Source organism: Temnothorax americanus, unplaced genomic scaffold (assembly GCF_048541705.1).
Source record: "Temnothorax americanus isolate GAGA-0224 unplaced genomic scaffold, ASM4854170v1 Scaffold28, whole genome shotgun sequence".
Taxonomy (NCBI): domain Eukaryota; kingdom Metazoa; phylum Arthropoda; class Insecta; order Hymenoptera; family Formicidae; genus Temnothorax; species Temnothorax americanus.
In genome coordinates this window covers 1471652-1494506 of record NW_027509421.1, presented here as the reverse complement: position 1 = coordinate 1494506, position 22855 = coordinate 1471652, and the positions used below count along the sequence as shown (strand labels likewise).

At 40.5% G+C, this 22855-nt stretch overlaps 2 protein-coding genes across 2 annotated transcripts in view; one reads left to right on the top strand and one right to left on the bottom strand.

Annotated features, from left to right (window-relative positions):
• Positions 1–18: 18 nt before the first annotated feature.
• On the top strand, positions 19–3541 carry Und (methionyl aminopeptidase und). The gene is made up of 6 exons (XM_077410033.1): positions 19–243; positions 917–991; positions 1102–1427; positions 1676–2080; positions 2360–2627; positions 2731–3541. Exons 1-6 carry the CDS (start codon positions 99–101, stop codon positions 2934–2936), a joined length of 1425 nt encoding a protein of 474 aa, XP_077266159.1. The 5' UTR covers positions 19–98; the 3' UTR covers positions 2937–3541.
• Positions 3542–4516: 975 nt separating this feature from the next.
• The window catches only part of LOC143899631 (uncharacterized), a 36863-nt gene continuing 18524 nt past the window's right edge, over positions 4517–22855 (bottom strand). The window contains exons 3-6 of the mRNA XM_077410049.1: positions 15636–15690; positions 7521–7680; positions 6116–6287; positions 4517–5657 (exon numbers count right to left, since the gene is read on the bottom strand). Of these exons, the coding sequence (XP_077266175.1) occupies positions 5568–5657; positions 6116–6287; positions 7521–7680; positions 15636–15690 (477 nt within the window). The 3' untranslated portion in view covers positions 4517–5567. The remainder of the gene's footprint in view (positions 5658–6115; positions 6288–7520; positions 7681–15635; positions 15691–22855) is intronic.

Genomic DNA, 22855 nt, shown 5'->3' with positions numbered 1-22855 from the left:
ACGCGGTCGCGCCAGAGCGGCGGCTGGCCGCTGGCGGACTGGCGAAGTGCGGACTGTGCGGAGTCCGCGTTGTTTGGCTTTGGCCATCACTCCCGAAAATGGCGGCCGTGCTGGACGAGGTCGGCAAGTCCGCCGAGAAACTCGTGGACGAGGAGAAGGACGAGATTGTCGACGGGGAGGACAAGACCGGGGCAGCGGAGGCCTCGAAAAAGAAGAAGAAGAAGAAAAAGAAGAAGAAGGCCGGTACGTTCTGTTCGAGTGTTTGCCTCCTCAAACCGACGAACGTGCTCCCCGGGTGTCACGCCTCGGTTTTTCGCGCCCCTCGCATTAATTAAACGCATTTACTTCATCGTGTCGCGATATAATCGGTCGCGAAGTCCACCGAGACGATTTTAAACCTTCTTAAACGCTCGCAAACTCATTTCGCTTCCGTACATAATAATGCGAGTACGTCGGTTCATCTCGAGTTGCTTTTAACGTTAAAACGGAGCAATAATCTTGTCAAGTTTCAAGGCTCACGGGAATCGCTTCTCCGAATGCGATATTACGTGGAAATATTTTGTATTTATATGTACGACGTTGGTAATTGCTGTGTGAAAATTGATTCTCTTGCACATATCGTTATTGAATTGTATTTCAGTCGGGAACATGTGAGTTGAAAGTGATGAATATGAAGCAATAGTTGTACATTGGAACATTGTGACTCGCAGGAAGAAAGATACATATTTTATGTCTCCAAAATGTTTTTGTATCCTCTTTCTTTGATTCTAAGCTTATATCTAATTAAAAGTTCCATATTTTATGAAATTAAGAATTCCATAACATTCATATATATGCTAGCTTTCATAAAAGAAATTGCGTTCTTGATCTTATTGCGTTATTTATCTGATTGATAATGGATATTTTCGTACATCAGGTGCTGGAGAAGCTAGTGCAGATGTGCCAGAAGGAGAAGAAGAGAAGGCTAAGGATGACGACGCAGTGGCCGAAGGTATCTCGCTTACAGTTTCTAGTTCCTCCAATATTTTTATAAGTACAACTACAGGGGCTTCAACGTTTATGACTCGATAACAATGACAAATTGTTTGGTGAAATTTTTAGGTACCACAGAGGTAACCGAGAACAACGGTGAGAACGAGGAGGCTAAGAAGAAAAAGAAGAAGAAGCGCAAACCCAAAGATAAGGGCGGTATTAAACAGCAGACGGATCCGCCGAGCATTCCCGTGTCAGAATTATTCCCGGACGGTAATTTCCCCGTGGGGCAAGTAATGGTTCACGGATCCGCTGGGATAGACGACAGGATGGCGAAGATGCGCTTCACAAGTGAGGAGGCGCGCGCCCTCGACAGAATGCATAATGATATTTACAACGAGGCCAGACAGGCGGCCGAGGCACATCGACAAACCAGAAAGCATATCATGAAATGGGTATGTAAATGTAAAGTCTGTGTGTTGTTGCAAAAACGCAAGTTCTCGATTCTCGAGTATGGGTTAGATTAAGGCTACGGTCAACGCTACAAAGCATTTGTAGCGTCACGTTGACCGTAGCATAAACCTTAGGCTAAACATAGAGATATATATGTTGCACGAGCAATATAAATTTAATATATACATTAATATATATTCATTATATATATTAATTAATTTAATATATATTTCTTTAATAAATTCCGCAGATCAAGCCGGGAATGACTATGATAGAGATTTGTAACGAGCTAGAGGATACCGCTCGGAAATTGATAGGGGAGGACGGTCTCCTGGCTGGATTGGCGTTCCCGACTGGCTGCTCCCGCAATCACTGCGCGGCCCACTACACCCCAAATGCCGGTGATCCGACTGTTCTCGAGTACGATGATGTCACCAAGATCGACTTCGGTACTCACATCAACGGACGTATCATCGACTGCGCGTTCACTTTGACATTCAATCCTAAGTACGACAAGCTGATCGAGGCTGTCCGTGATGCTACCAATACCGGTATCAAGGCCGCCGGTATCGACGTGCAATTGTGCGATGTCGGTGCTGCTATTCAGGAAGTTATGGAATCGTACGAGGTGGAACTGGATGGCAAGACGTATCAGGTATGAAATATAGAACGCGATATATGCAAAGTATCTCTCGATCCCGTGGCTTAATTTTTTTCTTATTTGGATTTATGATTATCCAGTTATCTTTGATAATAAATTGCTTAGTTGATTTTAATAATCGAGCTTTGAAAATAAAACTCCTGGTTTAATCGCAAGTTCCTAAGCTTTAATTCGACACGTAATTGTGAAAATATTTCAAACAAAATTAATAACAAAAATCAATATTAAAACCACAGATAATAATAGAGATTTAATTAGATGAATCTTTTGTAGGTGAAATCAATTAGGAATCTGAATGGCCACTCGATCTCCCCTTATCGCATACACGCTGGGAAAACGGTGCCGATAGTCAGAGGCGGCGAGGCGATTCGAATGGAGGAAAACGAGTTTTACGCGATCGAAACCTTCGGATCTACCGGTAGAGGCGTAGTTCACGATGACATGGAATGTTCGCATTACATGAAGAGTTTCGACGCCGGTTTCGTGCCATTGAGACTGCAAAGCAGCAAGTCACTTCTTAATACTATCAATAAGCATTTCGGTAAGAAGCTCAACGAATACTTGATTGGCTTAAAAGAAATAATAATTAACAGCGTAATCTTGTCGCTCGAAAATTCGCCACTTTACGGATATTCGCGTTTCAGGTACTTTGGCTTTTTGTAAACGCTGGTTGGACCGCGTCGGTTGCACCAAGTACCAAATGGCGCTGAAGGATCTCTGCGAGAAAGGTGCCGTGGAAGCGTATCCGCCGTTGGTCGACGTCAAGGGCTGTTACACCGCTCAATTCGAGCATACACTCGTTCTGCGTCCCACATGTAAAGAAGTAATTTCCCGCGGTGACGATTATTAAATCGGCCGTTGTTTTACGTGAATTATCAACGGATGTCAAGATGTATTTTAATCTCGATGTAACATCTTTGTCAAAAGCATCGCATTCCGCAATGTGCGATGCGGTAAGAGTAATTATTACAATACGTTAGTAATTTGGCATTTCTGAATGTGATGTACTATCCGTAGCTTTATTTTTTTTTTTCTCGATCGTGAAGAAGTATCGCAGCGACAGTGCGCGAGTTTTGACGTAAACGATAAAAACGTACCGGTAACATCTATCAAACGCCAGTGGGCCTATTCTGTAACTCTTAACGTTTCTTTGTCGTTATATTTGCGTTGCACAGATATTATATATAGTAAAAAGCTGCGCAACGATAATATAAATGATAAACTGTCGTTAAGAGTTACAGAATGGGTTCGCAGGTGTTCCCGTGTCGTTTAGTGACACATCTCTTTCGACTTTTCTTTCTTTTATTTCTACAGGCATCTATACTTCGAGAAAAAGATCTATATTCGCTGTTATATTTCTCGCAACGTTTTTTTTTTTTTTATTACTGGTTTCTTACACGTTGGAATGGAAATGGGTTGATGTTTAGTGTTGAATAAAATATATTTGGAATCCGAGATTTTATCATTGTGATGATCTCTCTTTTTTAAGGTCCTTATCGTGTTTAAGTTTATATTAAAACATAGAGTTTAGCCTATACATACATACGACAACTGTACAAAAAAGAAACGAAAGTATCCTCCATTTGTGGCTCCTCTATTAATGTGATATATTTCCTTACGCACTTAAGCGCGAGTTATATATATTATAAGATTTTCATGGATCGGTTGGTAAATTAAAGTTGTAACAAACTTAACGGCTTACATTATTTTCGACCTAAGATGCTGCGCACCTTCGCAGGACTCGTCAAACATAATGAGCCAGGAAATACAGTTAATATTAACGTCGATACTTAAATACGATTAATAATAATTGTTACTATGCAAGGCAGACGTCGGATTTCTTTTACTGCCGTGTAACGAAGAATACATGGTCCCGCGGAGTTCTGACTTGTTTGTCTCTCGTCTCCTAGCGGAAACTACTATTACTTCCAGTGGCATCACTTCCGTATAATCGTAACGATGTAATTTTGTTCAATTCGCATAAGATTACTTGGAAATAAGTTCTAAACGATCCGTCGTTATAGCTGTACTGACTCGCGACATCAGAAGTCACCGCGACAAATCGGAAACTTCAACGGCAAGTGCGATTAGTTCCACGTATTTTCGCGGAATTCGTCTCTATACATTTATCGCGAATATGTTCATTTATTCATACGATGCATTTAGTGAGAATGCGGAGGACGAAGTAATGCCACCGGCGATCTAAGCTTCGTACAAAATACACTCTTTCTACGTGCCCGAAATCGCGTCGAAGATCGTGGGAACCACTGTCGTGATTTCTGAGAGGAAAGGGAACGGATCGTCGTCTTCAGCACGAAGAGAACTAGTCCAGAGGCACGGATACTTATCGCGGATGCCCGGACATTCGCGATTCACGACTCGTGCTCGAGCGATTAATCCTAAACGGTGCAGAGCGGTATTATTTTACTCTTGTAACGAAAGAATAGATTTTATCATCATTATGCAGACGAATTCCTCGAGATCCTTGGGAAATACTCGCAGTCGACGATTTTTACGAAGTAATTTTGAAAGTTATCAAATTAAAGAGAACGTTACATATCGCTTAAGATCAAAGGCTCGCAGCAGAGATAGTTTCCCATTTAAGTAACCGACAAACATCGTCCACGAATAAATTCTTTCGCGTTATCTCGCCGCTACTATCTATTGTCGATCTGTTTCTACTGTTACTATCACGCCGCCGATGCCTTCGCGACGAAATGTCCGTCCTCGTAAGAAAAAATACATCGGTTATTATATTCAAGTCGACGCGTTCGCGCGTACAATACAACATAATTACCGCATTTGCGATAATTAATCGTATATAATGACGTTATCGCGTCGACGTACTAATTGGTCGTCAAACTAAGCTCGGCACACGCTGATCTATTATTAAACGAAGACACGTGGTTGGTTGCTGATTGTATTGCACGTCGAGAGACCAGATATATGTAATGCGTTTTACGAGAACAACTTGCGCGCTGCTTGATCCAGGGCAATACGCAAACGACACCATAATTTACGGCGCCTAAACCGACGCGTCGTAAAGATAGACCTAATCTTCGAGACACGTCGTTTGGTCCTTCGTGTTGTTTGAGAATGATTTTACGGCGCGGGATTGGCGCGGCGACGTGGCGGTGCTAAATGTCCGCGAGACGTTACTCGAGATAGATCCCGGAGATCCAGATCCTCTACCCCTGCTCGTGATAGCGATCAAATGCGCGCTTACATTTCATCGTGTTATCTTAACGCCTATTAAGACTTTAACGTCACACACTTAAGCGACACACGCCTCTCGACGCGCCAAGTGACGCCGCTAATAAATGTTCGTGCCAAGGAAATCTTATCGGGTTATGCGTATGTACACTGATTGCAATCGATAAGGTGCCCAAGGGTGAAATTATGAGCCGCCCGAGCGGATCGTTCTCTTCACCCGGGCGCGACATCGCTTCGCGGGTTGCGCGACCTTCGATCTTCACCGGCTTCACTGGGACTCGGTGCGGGGCCTCAGCTTCGCCCTCGCTGTTATCAGGAGGTTGCTCGGCGGCTCCGTCATCGACCGCGATTGCCCCTGCTGCAAAAATCCATCTTTTTTAAAGAAACCAGTTGATTTTAGATCAGAAGATTTAGATTTCTAAGTCAGAAAGGTGCAGAATTTAATCTGATAACCAGTTTTGCACGGCTCAATCGCGAGTCTCAAGAATACAGGAACAAAAAAACGAACTACATTGTTATATTTACGCGCGAACGTCTTCTGCAATTTTGCGATAGAACGGAACTCGTAATCACAGATATCTGGCGATCCAAAGATCTCAGAGTTTAAGAATTCTAGAAGAGAGCTAAGACGTCGAACGATCGATGATCTTCGAGGATTAGGATTATATGCTTGAACGGTTTCTCCTAGAATGCGGAGATTAAAAAACTGAATAGTCTCTTTCGAGGATTTTGAAGATGGAAGGGCTCGGGTGTCGGGATCTGAAACCCAAGGATATAATTTTAAAGATCAGCTAATTGGGCGTTATCTCAGATTACCGTCAGTTGAATGTGTCTCGCTCTCTGCTCGATCGCCCTTTGCAAGGCAGTCCTGGGATCGTCCTTGTAACTTTCCTCACGGATCCTCTCAGCCTCTCTTCTCGACGCGGCTTCCCTTTGCTTCTCCAGGGCACGTTGCAGCTCGCTCTTCTGGTTCAAGACGTTCTTGCCACTGCAGAAAGACAGAGAAGCGTGTATTTATTTAATGAGGTAATCTTTCCTGATTTAAAAAAAGCGCAGCTTTCGCTACTACAATTATATAACATTGATTTCCAACGAGTATAAAAATTGAAACGTTTCAGAGAAATGTCAATATCGAAAAGGAAATGGAATATACGAAATAAAACTTTCACAAGTTCTTGAGTAAACAAAAATACATGAAGATTTTTGCGTGCGTAGAAATAAGATAACGCAGATTTTGCGAACGAGATAGAAACGCGCCGTAAGATTACGTTGTCTCGATCGCAAATGAAAAAAAAAAAGAAAAAAACCACGCGAATTGGCGTGAATTACGTGCCAAGGTAAAAGTCGGTAAGCGTGAACCGTTTAATTCCATCGAAGCGTGAACGAATCGCAGGTGTGTCGAGCGCGCGGTCGCGTACTGATTAGACGTAAACAGGGGAATTAACGTGAAAAACATATTTTGATTCTATCTCGATTGACCGCGATCGAAAGTAAGTATACGTAATCGCGCGAGAAATAATATTACACGAGGCGCAAAACTCGGATATAGTCCGCGCGATAACTCAATTCTGATACTCGATCACGCTCGGATTCGCGCGCGCGATAAAAAAAAAATTCGTTGCACAGAAGTGCCAGCTTTCATCAGGAAGTTTTTACACGCGGCTAATCGGCTTTCCGTTTTCATCGCGAATATTATCTCCCTCGCGGTGTATTAATTAATGTATTAATTAAATTCCGAATGCGCGCGCGCGCGGTGCGGCGGAGAAGCGGTAAAATATTTACTTTAGGGAGGAATCGCTCATTCGAAATTCCGGCCTCACCGCAGACCGGATAAAAGAAACTGGTCTGCCTCTGGTGAATGAAGAACCTCTCGCCGTAAAGAACTCAGCGTTGGAGAATTAATGAAATTATAAAAACATTCGGAGAAACTTTAGAGAACTTATTAAGAGAAAATTTTTTTATATAAAAAAATCTTAAGAAAAGAAATTTAAAACATTCTGCGAGAGATTAATTCTGGCAGAAGAGGAACAGCAAGATGAAGTGTTTCTAGTTTAAATTTCTAGTTTCTATATAGTCGTTTTATGTTGTTATATTTAGATGAAACAAAGAATTGTTTATCGAACTTAAAGAAACTATAATTTATCTCTACTAGACATACATTGTAAAAATATTATTTTCCCGAAGTAATTTCGCGTTTTAACGAAGAAGCAATTCAACTTACATTTTCTGATTGAAAAGTAACTCCCTGTGAAGATCCTTATGATTAGTGGAGATAAGGCAAGGATTGTATGGTTTTCTCGGCAAGATCAGGCCGTCTGGTCCCATGTGAGGAGCCGGTGGTGGCGGAGGAGGTACGCCCAGAACCGGTGCCATTTTTCTTCCTGAAAACAAAAAAAAAACATCACAAATTCGATAAGCAATCCCTTTGAATTCAAGACTCAAGCGGCATATCGTATTTGCGTGAAAATTACAAACATCGAGATATCGAGGATACTCTAGTAAATCTTCAATCCTCACACGAAAAATTGTTTCGCACTTTTTCAAGAATTCGAGAGAACAAATCTTGAAATCGACTCTAACATTATATTATAAATTGAATAAATAATGTTCAACTTTCTCGAGCTATTGGAAAAGTGAACTAAACTTGTTACTAAATTTCGTTTATAACAGAAATAATCGCGTGGATAAAGTCGAGCAATTTCACTCGGTTTTTGAATCTCACTATAAAATTGCAGCGTTAATTTAACTACGTGTCACGTTACAAAATTTTAATTAAAGAACTTTTTTCGACGTCTTGGAATGATCGAAGAGAGGCAAAGACTTCTGTGCGTTTATCTATCTATATAATTGAAAATTAGATGAAGCGATACTTTGTGAATTGTTTTCTTTCTGACAGAACAACGACCCGACCGACGCACACGATTATTCCCAAGATTGACAAAAGTGTAGCTTGGTGTTTAAGAAGTATTCACCCTCCAACAACGCTATTCTCGCTCTCACCGAGCTGCCCTGCTCGCACATCGTCGTGGTATCGCGACTGAGATGCTTCCTCCAGTACGTGAGTATCAAAGAGAGGTTCTATATATTTTTGTAGGGCTTCGTCGATATAGCCGCGTTAATGAGATAAGGGAGCCGCGCGAATAGAATGGTGGCTCAAGGTGAAACAAACAGTACGTTTCCGTTCCGATTGATCCGAGTCGAGGGTTTCAACCCTTTCGTTATATCTACATTTAAAAGGCAACGGTTAACAATCAAATAATTTCTGATATTTATTAATATTAATGAATATAGATTGTTACAGATAAAAAAAAATTAGAAAAAGGGTTGAAGAAACACTTCCGTTCCCTTTGCGGGAGTGGACGCAACGCGTTTTCAGATAAAAATCGTAGCGTGTCGAAATCGCAGCTTCACGCTAAGGAATCGCGCCACGAGATTCCGTTTGCTGTCGGATGTTCGCGGCGCGATTTTCTTCGATACGCGCTTAAAAAAAATCGCTCCTCGTTCCAACAGTCCAAATATCGACGCTATTAGATACATTTGTCGTTGCTTATCATCGTTTGTTCAAGATACCATACGGTCCAATAGATTAATACATGTCATTTCTACGTAATCGTCCAGATATGAAATCGCCAGTCAAATTGAAAAGCTAAAATAATGCTATATATTCGATCGACGTATTTAAATATATAGATTTTCGAATTTCATCGTTTATATCGATGAAAATATTATGACGTAATATTAATTAAAAACAAGATTAATAATATCCACATATATAGATGTATTAATATTAATTTTTTGTAGACAAGGATTGACAGAAATACACGTGCAAATGTAACTAATTGGAACATTGCGATATGTACTTGCAAATTCCTCGTGAAAATCGCGAGTGCCAAAATGTCGGATGTTTCTCGCGTTACATTCGTACGGAAAAAAAATGAGCAAATTTATTTCGAGCCGTCCGATGAAATGTTCGATCGAGTCGCGAAACGAGGTCGCGAAAGTAAGCGAACGTTTCGTTCGCGTGCATCGCGCGGGCCGCACGCGCAATTTTATGGAAATCCGGTGACAGGTACCATTAGGAAGAGGTCGCACGATATTTAATTAAATAATCTCACACACACAAGTTACACCCGCTCGATAAAGATATCCAAATTAAATTAAATTTATTAACTTTATCGTTAGGTCAATTAATTCTTCTCTTTCTTCATGACGACGCGACGTTATGAAAAAATTCCTGATAAAAGTATTACAGAGTGCAGAGGAAAAAACGATATTTCCGTTTATTGAAAAAAAAAAAAAATTGGATATTGTCAGAGAAGACATTTCTTAGCCGGTTATTCACACTCGGATGTTATTCTACTCTGTTTATTTATTCGCAGAGTCATTGACTCGCCGCGACGGTGCATTGATCCGAATTTTTAAAAGCACGAGATAAGCCGGCAACGCGTACGTATATACAGTATGCAACGCATCATTAGAGTAGATATAAGTGTGCAGCACCGAGATAAGCGAGTATTCGAGCCTTAACAATTAGATACGAGCGCACGTATAATCATTGACGATGAATGACGGAAAGTATATATACCTCATCTTTTTATCTTTCTCGAGTGCTAAAATATATATTCAAATCACACGCTGTAGGAACTTTCTCGGAGATTACAAATTACTTCAATATGATAGCTGCTATATTTCGCGCCATCGTGTCTACATTAATAGCCAGTAGTAAAAGTAATATAATACTTTTAATGAAAAATGCGACAAATTTTTTGTCCACTACTTTTATAAAACCCAAGTTGAAACTTCGTGTTTCAGCGACACCAATTTCCACCAGAAAGCACGCGATATAACTTATTTAACTGATAAAAAGTTGATTGATTGTTCCACGTCACGTGCTGCGCCTATATACATCAAGTAAATTACTATATAACGTACGTCATTTTTTATTTATGGCGCTTCGATTCCGCTGCGGGTATTCGCGTATTTTCATCGAACAGCGTTTGAATCAAGTTCATCGAAGCATGATACACAGAAGGATGACGTTGTGCATGACAATCGGAAGCCCGTTACGCGACTACTTACGCGTCGCGCATCGTCAGCCTCGCATATGGGAAATATCACTGATCCCGATTCAATTTACGACAGATTGCTATATAAGTTAGCTTAATATTTATACAGAATCGGAAATATGAGGTCCACCAAAGATGCGCCGTATGCTTTTAGAGATAAAAATTTCTCGTGAGCGTAAATGAAAGTCCCAATTGACGCCAGAACTTCCGCCCTTTATTTAGGCTATCGATAAGCTTTTCTTACAAGCGAGTAGAAAAAAATCAAATACAATACATATTAATTATTTATGTTATTTGCATGATTTAAAGAATAATAATATTATCCATCACGCAATTAATTAAGTATATCAATTTTCATTACAATATGTCCATCGTTAAAATAAATTAAAATTAATATTGTCTACCTAGTAAGTCTGGATTTTGATAAATGTTAGCAGAATCTCGAAAACTGAAAGATATCGATCAAATGCCTCGAGAAAAGAATCGTGAAAAGTGGCGTGCATTGTGCTTCGTGAATAAACGTTCTTTTGTCGCCATTCATACTTCACACACGGAACTGAAAAGATACTGATAATGCAAAGCCGAAGAAAGTGCATGCAGGTAACGGGATAACAGGATTATATAAGACCCGCACGTGTCATATTTACCACCTTATTGCACTTCGACAGAAATGGTATTTCGATTACGGTGAATATATAATTCTTCTATTCACACATGCGCTAATTATGTTCCGACTCGACTAAACGCGTTGCACAATACGTGCCGTAACTCGTAACTACAAATTAATAAGATCTTACGAGTAGATAAATTACCATGATTTATCTAACACTCATTAATCTATGTAATAGCTTTATCAAAAAAAAAAAAAAAAATCAATATCTCCACGTTCATGTTTCTCGGAATTCAAAAGTCGTTTTACTTTTTTCAGGCGTAAATGCCTAAGCGCGCACGTAAACTTGTATACTTTATCTCTGAGGATAGGATATAAAGATGACACAATCGAAAAATCCGCGGATTAGAAGGCTCTGAACAAAATCTCAAGAGACTCAGTTTCAAAAGATTTCAGGAATGCAGAAACGAAATAAGATATAGAAATGAAAATACGATGATGATTTAAAAAAAAGGGGACAATACCATTTCGAAGGAAACATCAAAAGCTCGTAAGACGTCAAATTCGCAACATAATTATCGAACGTTCAAATTATTTCCAGCAAATGTGCTGTGATTTACAGTACGAGAAAAATATTTAGTCAAAGCGGAACTTGCTGGGAAATTATATATTGTTTTACACAAGAACTAGTAAAGTTTCATTTTTAAGAAGAGACACGCCGGGAAGCTCGAGCTTTCCTGAACCGTCATCAGTTTCATTCCATTCAACGATCTAGCAGGCCGCACCAGGCCATCTGTAAGTGATGCGGTAATGCGCTCTCTCGAACTCTCGACGTGGGCGGCCCTTGTCGTCGCGCGAGGATCCGGACCGGATCCGGATTGTTGGATTTTACGAGCGGAAAGTGAATTTCGCGCCCGGGACGTCCGGCGAGGCGAGGCGCGACGCCGTTAATCGCGTGCGGGCCGAAGCGTGTTTTACAGCCTTCGCGGCCGCTTATCCCGAAGCGAGACGTCGTGGAACGTGCACGCGGGCGCGTGCGTGAGATAATGACGAGCGTTTGCGAGATCCAAATCGAAAGTTTAATGCCGCGCGAAATATCCTCCACAACGACACTTTCCTCGATCTCTCGATAAACAAAAACTGCGTAACTCTCACTTTCGATCTCGATGACGGCACGCGATCTCGGAATCTAAACGCGAACTAAACATCAGAGAATTTACGAAGCTGTAAAGCACTGAAGCTATAAAATTTTATCCGCGTATATGTCTGCCCATCCTAAACTTATTGATAGGCTCCGTGATCGATTTGTTCTCAAAAAAATAATTTTTCTTCAAACATATATTAGAGCTCTCAACCCAGCCAAATAATCACTTACAGTATTAGATTTCTGTAAGGGAATAAATCCACTATATGATTTTAAATAAACGATGACGTTTCTGTTATTTCATCATGAATTATTTAGTGAAATTTAGATCGCGTAAATAACTCGGTGAGAAAAAAAAAATGCAATAACGAGTATTGAAAAAGGCGAGATGATAAGCGAAAGAGAGCGATTAAACGAGGATCTTAAAAACCCATTACAAAAAAATGGCTTCTCTCGTTAAATGAGCTCGTTTAATAGATTTCGAAGAGGCTCTAAACTCGAGAGAAACCGCGCGGCGGCGGTCGAAGTCGTAATCATTAAGGCCGTAATCGCAGTTACGGTATAATCGCTAATTATTCATTAACAATTAAAATCTAATTACGAAACTATACGCGTATCGCGCATCGCGCAGCGGCAATTACTGTTATCCTTGAATCCTGGTGGAGAAAGATCATATTAGACCGGTCAACAACGCGGGCGCTTTCGATCGCGCGTTACGTTACGTAGTTTCGACCGCGGACTAAATCAAAGATGACATAATGATCTAATAATCCGCGACGCGATACGAATCCGCGAGATTCGTTGTATCCTCCTGTTCTTCTCTTCCTCCTTCCTACTTTCACCGAGCTTACCTAACTTTTATCGCTACACGCAATTGGTTTCCATGTTAAACAAAGCTCCGCAACAAAAAAAAAACGAGCCTATACCAATAAAAGCGCTGCGTGCCAATTAATGAATTAACGTGGGCACACTTTAAAGTTGACATGATAATTCACAAAAAGACTGTGACGAATAAAAGATAAAAGCAGAAAAAAAATATCCAACGAAAGGGGCCTGTTATAAAATAAATAATGGAGAAGTTTCTCTATAATCACTATCCTTGAATAATATTCACGAGACATTTTGCTACAGCGTCCGTAATTTAAAACGAACGGCACGTTTCTCCTTCGTTCCTCATAGTCAAAAGTTGCACAATGGCTAAATCTCAAATTTAAAATTAAATAATAAGTGACACTTTGTTATTTCTTCGAATCTCGAAATCGGGGAATAATTTTATTCGCGCGATTTATATTACTTGAAAATTAAATAAAGCTTGTCGGGGCATTATGCGAGCGATGTGCATGCGATAAGAAAATTATACGGTGCGGGGGTCATTCAAACCTTCCGAAGTGTGTCCGAAGGGATTGATCTCGGGACCCGAGAGGAGTCGGGGAGTGTCCCGTTCGAGGATGACGCGGCGGAATTAACGAGTCGCGTACCGGAGAGACGAGAGACGAGAGACGAGAGACGAAAGGGGATGAGATGAGACGCGCGTATAAGCCATCAGCCTCGGAACATAATTTTCAGGCAGATGTGCGGCCGCGGAAGGGAGATCATTGCACCGCGCCGGCAAGGAGCAGCTGAAGTAGCGTGAGAAAATGCGGCCGGATCATCAGCGTTGCAGACACACGCAGCGGCGCGCGGCGCGGCGCTCTCGTACGCTCGCGCACTCGCCCGGAATGATAGTGACCGAAGGGCAAAGTCAGGGCCGTCGCAACCCTCGTCGAGGACGAGGACAAGGACGACGGTGTTACGTCATGAGAAAAAAAATGCCCATTCTCCACCGCGGCATCCCGAGAATCTTCAATGAAACCCTCGGCCCGGTTCCGTATTATATATCTTATCCGCGGGAAAATCGTGTGCTATATAAAGCGCGAGTTATCCCCGGGACCGTGTCCTGTGCCCGAAATAATCTCGGGTGTTTAGATGTACGACAGGATAATTTGTAGACAGATTAACACGCGTCTGTCTTTAACACATTTGACTTTGTGGTTGTCTCTGGAGCAGTGGTTACAATCAGACATTTTTTTGGAAAAATTTAATGAATAATTTTTTGAAAATATTACTCTTCAATTATAAAAAAATGATATATTAGAGGCATTGTGTGAAAAGCCTGTGTTACTGTAAATTATGAAATATAAAGCAAAGATAGAAATACTCAATATTTTCTTTTCATATACGATAATGTGTTAGAAGATAAGAAAAATTTTTTGAGATTCGGGTTTTAAAATGTTTGCGACACTTTTTTAATTTTCAATTACAATTTGTTCCTAATGTCAAACAAATAATATCACACTCACACAGTAAAATAACATAATTACGTTTAATTCTGAACAATAAAAATTTATAGCTTGAAATTAAATGAATAGAAAGACAAAGTGTATTGAAATTCGGAGAGAAATGAATATTTTCGTCAAAAATAATTCTCCTTTGATCCACAAAGACCAAATAAATATAACATGGAAATATTTTGAAATGCGGGATAAGTTCGTGATCGGAGCAGTATTCTGAGTGAACCACTTATCGATGGAGCAGCTATGATTTTTACGAAAACATTATAAAAACACAATTAACGCGGTGCAATTAGGTACACGCGTGTCGTATAAGCGTGTCATATAATAAAAACGTCGATACGTGGCGCACTTGATTTACGAGGGGAAAATCGCACTGTAAATTATAGCCGGAGTTGTAAAGACCAGAATCGTAAATTTTCAACGAGTGTGAAACGTCTCGAACATTAGGCTCCAATTAGAACGAAAATGAGTAATACACGAACGTCACGATGTTTCTCCTTTAAATAAAATTGCGCGTTCTTTCGATGTATGCAACCCACACTACATTTCGCTGTTAAGACTTCTTCTAAAAAAAGAGACACTAGTTTCATAAAGTAGTTAACACTGATGTAAAAAATAGCATAGAGTCAGTGTGAACCGCACGTATTAAATTGTGAAAGTCATCGTGCTTAAGTAATTAAATGAAATCAATCACAGAAGTCTACAGACGAAACTTCATTACTTAACGCGTTCTTCATTAAAAAAAATTCCAAGTTATATACATATATATTAACACATAGGTTCAAAATAATTTATACTTTACTCGAGTTTATTCCCAACCTAATAAGGAGACAATTATGCAATAATCATTTAATGCAAATCTTCGACAAATAAAAATTCAAATAAAATTTCAAATAAATTAATAATAACGCTCAAAGAAAATTCAACACAGTACCTTTTAATTAATATAAATTAAAAATTGAAAAGGGAGATCGAAACTCTCTCTTTCGTACAGTCCTGAATTATCTCATTGTGGACTTCTTTATGTGATGGGATTTCGTCAATGAAACCAAGGTACCGCCGAGTGTATCGGATGAACCTAATCTCGTGCGGTCGTCATCGTTGATTGCGGCTCTTAGCGAAGGAATGAATGAGGAAGAAAAGGAAAAAAAGAAGGGAGAGCGTTACAGTTCCAGTGACTCACCGTTTGTCAAACCGTCGACGTCGTCCGAGTCGCACTTGAGACCGTTAGTAATCACCTGAAACACATACGTAGACTTGATTAACGGCGGTTTATAGTTACAGTTAACGTTACGGAAAGAGATTCTAAGAATCTAACATTGAATATATATTCAATGAATGATCTATTCGTACATAAAAACACGATGACAAGCTACAATTAACGGGTCAACCGACGAGCTTTGTCGGTCATCTGCGTCCCGATCCAAATTAATTCTTGAAATTATTATAGCGGTCTATTCAATGTTCGCATTCTTCTCCCGTAGAGCTGCCGCAGTCTTTAATTTATTAATTTATCTTGGAAATAAGTGTTCGACGATGTGTCATGAAAGAAAAAAATTCCGTCCTTTCCTTATCATTAAATTATTCGTTATCTGTTATAATTAATCTGTATTATTAATCCTCCGTCTGTATACGTTTTTTTTTGCACCCTTAGAGTGTATACGTGGATCTGTCACGCTCGACGATATTTTTCCCTACCTTAAAGTATTTTTAAAGAATCTAAAAGAATTCATGAAACATCTGTCTGCATTGTAGTTGACGATTTTATAGTATTGTATATTTTGATAAACATCGTTTATTTAATATTTTCTGGCAAGTTTTTGCAAATTTTTTACAGTTACGAGCAGATTTTTTGTTCGAACGCCGTAGAGCCACGTATGCAAACGGAGGGTTAAATTACTTATATTACAGAATCATATTTGATTAAATTATAATCATTTAATTTTTGGTGCACGGTTGGCGTGTGAGTTCACTTATTTCGAAACATCCAACAAAACGATTACATTCTCTATTTCTGCGTCTGCTTCACCCGAACGTGAGGAAGAACCGAAAGCCGTATATTCGCGGGCGGCGTCTCACGGCTTCCTGTCGTCGTCGTCATCGATGATTTCACTGAGATATCACTCTCACTTGGCCGTACGCCAACACGTTATTCAATTACAATCGCGATCTCGACTACCGGGCTTTTGCGAAACGCCATACGCGTTTCCACGGACTCGTGTAAAATCGGATAAAGCCGCCGCTTCCGGTTAGTATATCTAAGAAATGATGATTGGTAATTGCGGTTTTCCATCCGGCATGTGCAGAGGCGGCGGTTCACCGCTACGCAGACGGTCGTCTATCATAATCGCTAAGAATATAAATGAACGTGACGAAAATCCAGTATTACGCATGGGGAAACGTATGGGAAACGCATGTTAATCGCGCTAAAAGTCAACCATCAAGCGTACGCTAATGACACGACATTAGTTAGCCTAAGTCTTGCGATGCAACGCGAGATACAATCCTGAGAAAGACGTTCTAATCCTTAAACGCGCAATTTGTTCCCGCTATCCACGCGGGAAAATCCTATAGAGTTTCGTGCAAGTCTACGTGAGAGAAATAAACGAAGAAAATCTCTCTTGATCGGCTGACACATAAATTATCTTGGAAAAATTATAATTATCTGTACAAAAAACTAATTTACAAGAAAGAAAGATCGCCAAGTTGTTTAATGTTGAAAAGAAAAACGTGCAAAATTTTTCAAACATGTGCCTTTAGACGCATTCTTTTAAGAAAATACTTTTTGGCTTAAACACAGATAAAAAATCTTGTTGATATACACAAAATTCATACATAGTCAGAAGCACTCTCGTTTTCGTATACCTAACTGGTTATGGAAAACGATGATTACCGGGTCCACGAAAGATGCATCGCATCGGGGCTCCGTTGGGTGAATGAAATAAACTTCTACGTCAATTTACGATAATGCCTGAATATCATATCATCAATGCTGAAGGACCGGAGTTATCGTTAACAACTTCCGCCCTTGATTTCGGCCGCCGATAGCGCTTATACGAATACCAAGCGCAAGTAGAAAAAAAAATAAAAATAATTAGCACTCGCGCAGCGTTATATTCGCCGTATCGTCATGATATTTTATATTTTATAAAATATTTGGCATAATAATTTTATATCGGTGTTTAAGGGCAATATATTAATATAAAGGAGTTTCTTTATTTATAGTTTTATACGGTCTGTTTTTTTACATACGTGTGTATTCTGACTGTTTAAATGTTTCTCGTTTTACAGTCGTATTACATATAGAATTACAAATAGAATTTTCTGCCACGAATTATTGTCGGAATAATCTATCGGATATTAGTCAGCAGAATCGTGTGGGAAATTCGAAAAGGCGACATGACTTAGGGATACCGCGATGACGGCACGGTTCACCGCAAATCTTATAGTACGCTTTTTTTGCCATTCATATGCAAAGCTGCTAAAATTAATACTGATAATGCAAAGCACGCGGGTAACAGAACAACAGGATTGTAAAAAAGTACACGTGCCGTTTTTGTCATTTTATCAATGCGACAGAAAAAAGCCTGATTTCGCATTATTTTTCCCGTCTCGCTTCAACTTCTTCATCAGGAACATTGGCATACATACGTTTCTTTTTAAATGTTAACGAAGGAGAAACGAACAATATTAATTACAATATTCTTAAGTTCTTTCATTTTTTGTTCTTCGTTTATTATTTTGGATTTAAATAAAATAAAATATGATTATATAAAGAAAATATTAAATCACTTTTTTTAATATTTGTTCCTGAGAAGACCAATCTGTTTTCGCATTAAAACAACGTATCACAATTCGATTTACTGACCATCTAGCCAGACGATGATAGACGTTTCTTGTATTATCGCGATGAGAACTCTGAAAAATCATCGTTTTTCGCCTAACGATGACGTTTAGACGTCAGAGACACGCGAGAAAGAGGCGATTGTCCGTCGAGAGTCAAGGAAAATCAACTTTGCGCCGCGATTTGCGCACAGTTCGACGTTTCTCCTCTTCGTTAAAACGAAACCGCCTTATTGCTACACCGTATATAGACCGTAAGCAATTTCGCGGAGCATCCATCCACCGAGTATTGTATGTAACTCACTAGCGGCGCACGATGCACAACCGCATAATTGTACCCCCCTCGCACGCGTTCAACCGCACGTGCTCGAAAAGTGTTTGGATTTTCGCCCTCGGCGGCGGCGGCTCGTTGTTTGGATCGCGCGTGTTTACGTACACACGCGGCTACGTAGAACAAGTTCCGACGGATTCGGCGTGCCGAAGGGGGACCGTGGCCGTTCTCCACGCCGGGTGTGTTCCCCGGAAGGAAGTGGAAGGGTATTAATATTTCTCTCGCACGGCATCAACGGGGGAGCGGCAATTGTCGGCGGTGGTTACTCAATCTACTCGTTCTACTCGCATTTGCGGCGCGACGGGGGGAAAAAAACACGAAGGCCAGCTGACCGAATTGTTTGGAGGGATCGGCCCTTTGCGACGCGGGAAAGACTTGATTATTAAAACAATTCGAGAAAAGGAAACAAGATATATATAGACAAGTAGATAGTAGAAAAAGAGACAGAGAAGAGAGAATTTCGTTAATGTATATGTGAGAAACTTAATATATCTTTATATCATACTTTTTGTGCATATTAGTCGTGATTAAACATGCTCGAAAAACTGAAGAGCTGACCTTAAAAAATCAATCCCGTTAGTAACTATAAATAAAATTAGTTAAACTAATTAGTTATTAGTAGGAGTTATTTAAGACATTAAAGAAAAGATATTATTTTCTAAATTCTCTACTGCTGCTCCAGTTCCCAACATTACATTAATAACATTTTTACACCATACATTTATATGATTGAATATCGATTGTCTATTTTACTCACAGCAAATCAGTCATAAAGCGAAGGTTGATAACATCTTCAAAAGGTATGCGCGTTTTCTTCGCGCAGCGAATCATTCATCTATATATATGAATTATGTGCGTTCCATCGTAACGACGCATCGGTCAGTTTCGCTCGATGAGACGCGCGTGACGTCGCGTATGTACAACAATGGGCCGAGAAAAAGTGCATTTGCATACACGCGGCGCGAATGTGGTCATAACAGTCCCACCTTGGCATTTTTACGATGCGATGTTCAAGCGAGTTATTTTCTCCGCTTTTAAGAGCGACCACCAACGCGAGAAGAAAAAATCGAGCCGCCGCGCGCGCCGTCGCGTTTCTGAAAGCTTATACGCCTCTCGCGAAGATCATCCCGGCAAATGCTTCCGGTACGATTCTCGTCTCATGACCTCTTGCCTCCGTTTTATCGGAGCTGTCCCCGAAACGGCCAATTTAACGTTTAAATATCCGGCGCACAAGAGCGCGCATTTTCTCTTCGGCACAGAGCGATAATTGTCTGCGAACCCGTGATTTATTTCCCGTTCAGTAAGTAGCAGTTCAGTTACGAGGCGAAGGAAGCCAAGATACGCGAGAATATCTTGTCCGTCGCGACCCTATAGAAGACCACCTAGTTTTCATTCGTATAGATCGCTCGGAAAAGATACTTTCGCCCATGAATTTTCTTTCCTTTATTTCGAGCTTTAACATGCGGAATGCAAATGCGCGGAGCTTCTCCATATTTTCTTTCCGTAGGCACGCGGATCAGTTCTGCGGGATCAGGTTCGTAGCAGATTTGCTATAAAGAAACGCGAATTGAAGAAATTGAAGAAAATTGCAGAACATAAAACCGATTTTATTTCTCTATCGATTTTCCAAGGATGTTATTTCGACGTTATTTTACTTCGAAAAATCAGCGATAAAGATGTTTGAAACCAAAGTCCGATAGTTTCGTTTCACGTCTGTTTTAATTCTGTCGAGATTGACTGAAATTTGCAATTCAGAGAACGCAAGAGCGTACCAGGAGAGATCGTAAATCCGAGGTAAATCTCGCTTATTTCCGTTTACGTAATCCACAATAATCGGAGTAGCTTGTTTTTAAAGTCCATATCTCCCGAGCTGTAGGGTATAATTGGCACCACGACGCGCGACGCAGCGGTCGTGACGGAGCGATTTATAATTCCTACGGTCTAAAGTCGGCTTCCACTGCCGGCGTGCCGTACTTAACAACATAAACTTTACGACGTGGCGGATACGCCGTGAATATCCTGATTATTTCTCCGACAATTCTCCTCCACTTTCGATTTTCTCTGGCCGCAGGAGCGTCAATAAGGAAGCTATACGGGTGCACGGATCGAGAAAATGTATCCGGTCACGACAAGAGTACATTTTGTGTACTCTTCAAATATATTACATTATATTTATATATATTACATTATATTTAAATACGTATTACACAAAGAAACTGAAAACAAATCGAACTTTAAATTACGGAGTAATTCTCAGAGAGTAATTCTTATTTATGGTCTCGTTATCGAAATATTTAATCTTAAATATTAAAGAGAGAGAGATATATATATCTGCAGAGGTTTATGATCAAAGAAATGTTAAGAAGAAAACGAAAAATTTTCATGGATCAAAACTTTACGTAAAAACTGTACGTCGTATATGTCTCTTACGTCCACGCGGATTGGATCTTTCATCTTTTCCGCTTATACCTTTGACACGTGCGTTGACACATGCATAATTTCTCCCTTAAAAAAAAATATATTATGTATATATAACGCGAGCTAAGTTGCGGAAATGTCAAATGTTCCTCCTTAGAATACGCGATCGATTTCCCGTGACGATCTTATTCGCGATAGGTGCGGCCAGCATCCGATCCTTTCATCTCGCGTGCATATCGCGCCGACAAACGACTTGACGTAATAAACGGTAATTTCACGAGACTTGGATGGGTTCTGGGGATAGAATCGGGTCCACGGGAGCGCTTTCTCCCAATGGCTCCTTCCGGCGCTTCCTCCTTCTAATAATTTATGGCCCAGAACCCGTTCGGCTGCTCGCACAACTCGCAAGTTGCGAAATAGCCGACGCGTAAAACGTTAGACGCGCTCGTAACATCCGCGATAATTACGTTTTGGAGTCGGCAACAGAGGCGTAGCTACATCATTAGGCAAAGCATTTTTTATTTCGATTAACGTTTCGTTGTGTATTTCGTATCGGTTATCGCCCGCGTCGAATATCAATCTAGTGTTGAATTTAGATTGGTAAAACTTGTTTGTCTTTCACGCGTCCATTCTAAAAGGCCTCTTGAATTTAATCTAAAATGTACGTTATAGATATATAATGGTATTGCGTTTATATAAATAGCGATATATAATGAGCGATATAAAGATTCGCCGATTAACACAAACACGCGGAAGAGTCGATGTCTTCCTCGATAAGTCTTGCGTATAAGCTTCAAAATTTTTAACCGTCGACAGTTGACCGCGCGTCCGATACTGCGCCGTTTTCGTTCGAACGAGGGACTTTAACGCGTCTTTAACGCTGATAATCGTCGAATGGCCGATTAAGCACAGCTGTGATATCCGGCATCAGGATAATCAACGATGATCACGCCTGTCTGTTTCATAATATTCATACGGCGAATAATACGTTATACGTATACGTATGAAGTGTAGATCAATCTTTTTTATTTTTCTTTTATCTCCTATTATCTATCGAGAGGCACGTACCTAGCTCGATCTCGCGCATTTTTCGCATCTAATTCGACAAAGAGACGAGCCACCGGCAAACTATGTGTTAACCGTTAAAATCCAAAGCGAATTCTTTGGGATATCCAAAATATCACGAATTTTCGTTTGCTTATTGTCGAACCGTTCAGAAAAATAACAGCTTTCTTACATTTCATGCCCTATACGCTCCGTCCTAGATTAAAGAGATTTAAAAAATTGTACGCGTCAAAACGAAGCGTTTCAAACGCGAGATATTTCTGTCCTGGATTTGCGTCCAGGATCGACGTAAAAGTGACGTTTCTCGCTTTCTCGCTTCATCGAAAATACGGCAATCGAAGGTCCTACGAAGGCGAGCACCTTCGTTTTATCGGCAGTCAGGGATCGGTCAGGGATACTCCGATAAATACGGAAACTCGCGCTCTTGACGAACGGCGCGTCGATGGTCTTGCTTCGCTCGCTCCGTTGGCTAATCAACACGTTCGTTACCAAGGACTAAACGGAAAACCGACTACAACAAATACGTCTCTGCTCGATTTCTCGGCTACAAGCTGCGAGAAACGTCGCAGATATACAACGTGACACACTGATGTACGAAGAGGCCGAAAGCACGTCACGTGCGGCGCACGTGTGTTACGGTCAAACGGCCGGGAATGCGCGACGCGGTCACCGCGGAAAAAGGGATTTAAGTAGACTAAATATTTGCCGGCTTTGACCGTCAAATCTTTCGCGAAAGCTCCACCGCG

What these genes read in the sequence shown, in the direction of transcription:
- Und (XM_077410033.1), top strand. Translation starts at nt 99, where the DNA reads ATGGCGGCCGTGCTGGACGAGGTCGGCAAGTCCGCCGAGAAACTCGTG. An exon ending in GAAAAAGAAGAAGAAGGCCG is followed by an intron (nt 244 to 916) that starts GTACGTTCTGTT and finishes TTCGTACATCAG; the next exon opens with GTGCTGGAGAAGCTAGTGCA. An exon ending in GAAAGCATATCATGAAATGG is followed by an intron (nt 1,428 to 1,675) that starts GTATGTAAATGT and finishes TAAATTCCGCAG; the next exon opens with ATCAAGCCGGGAATGACTAT.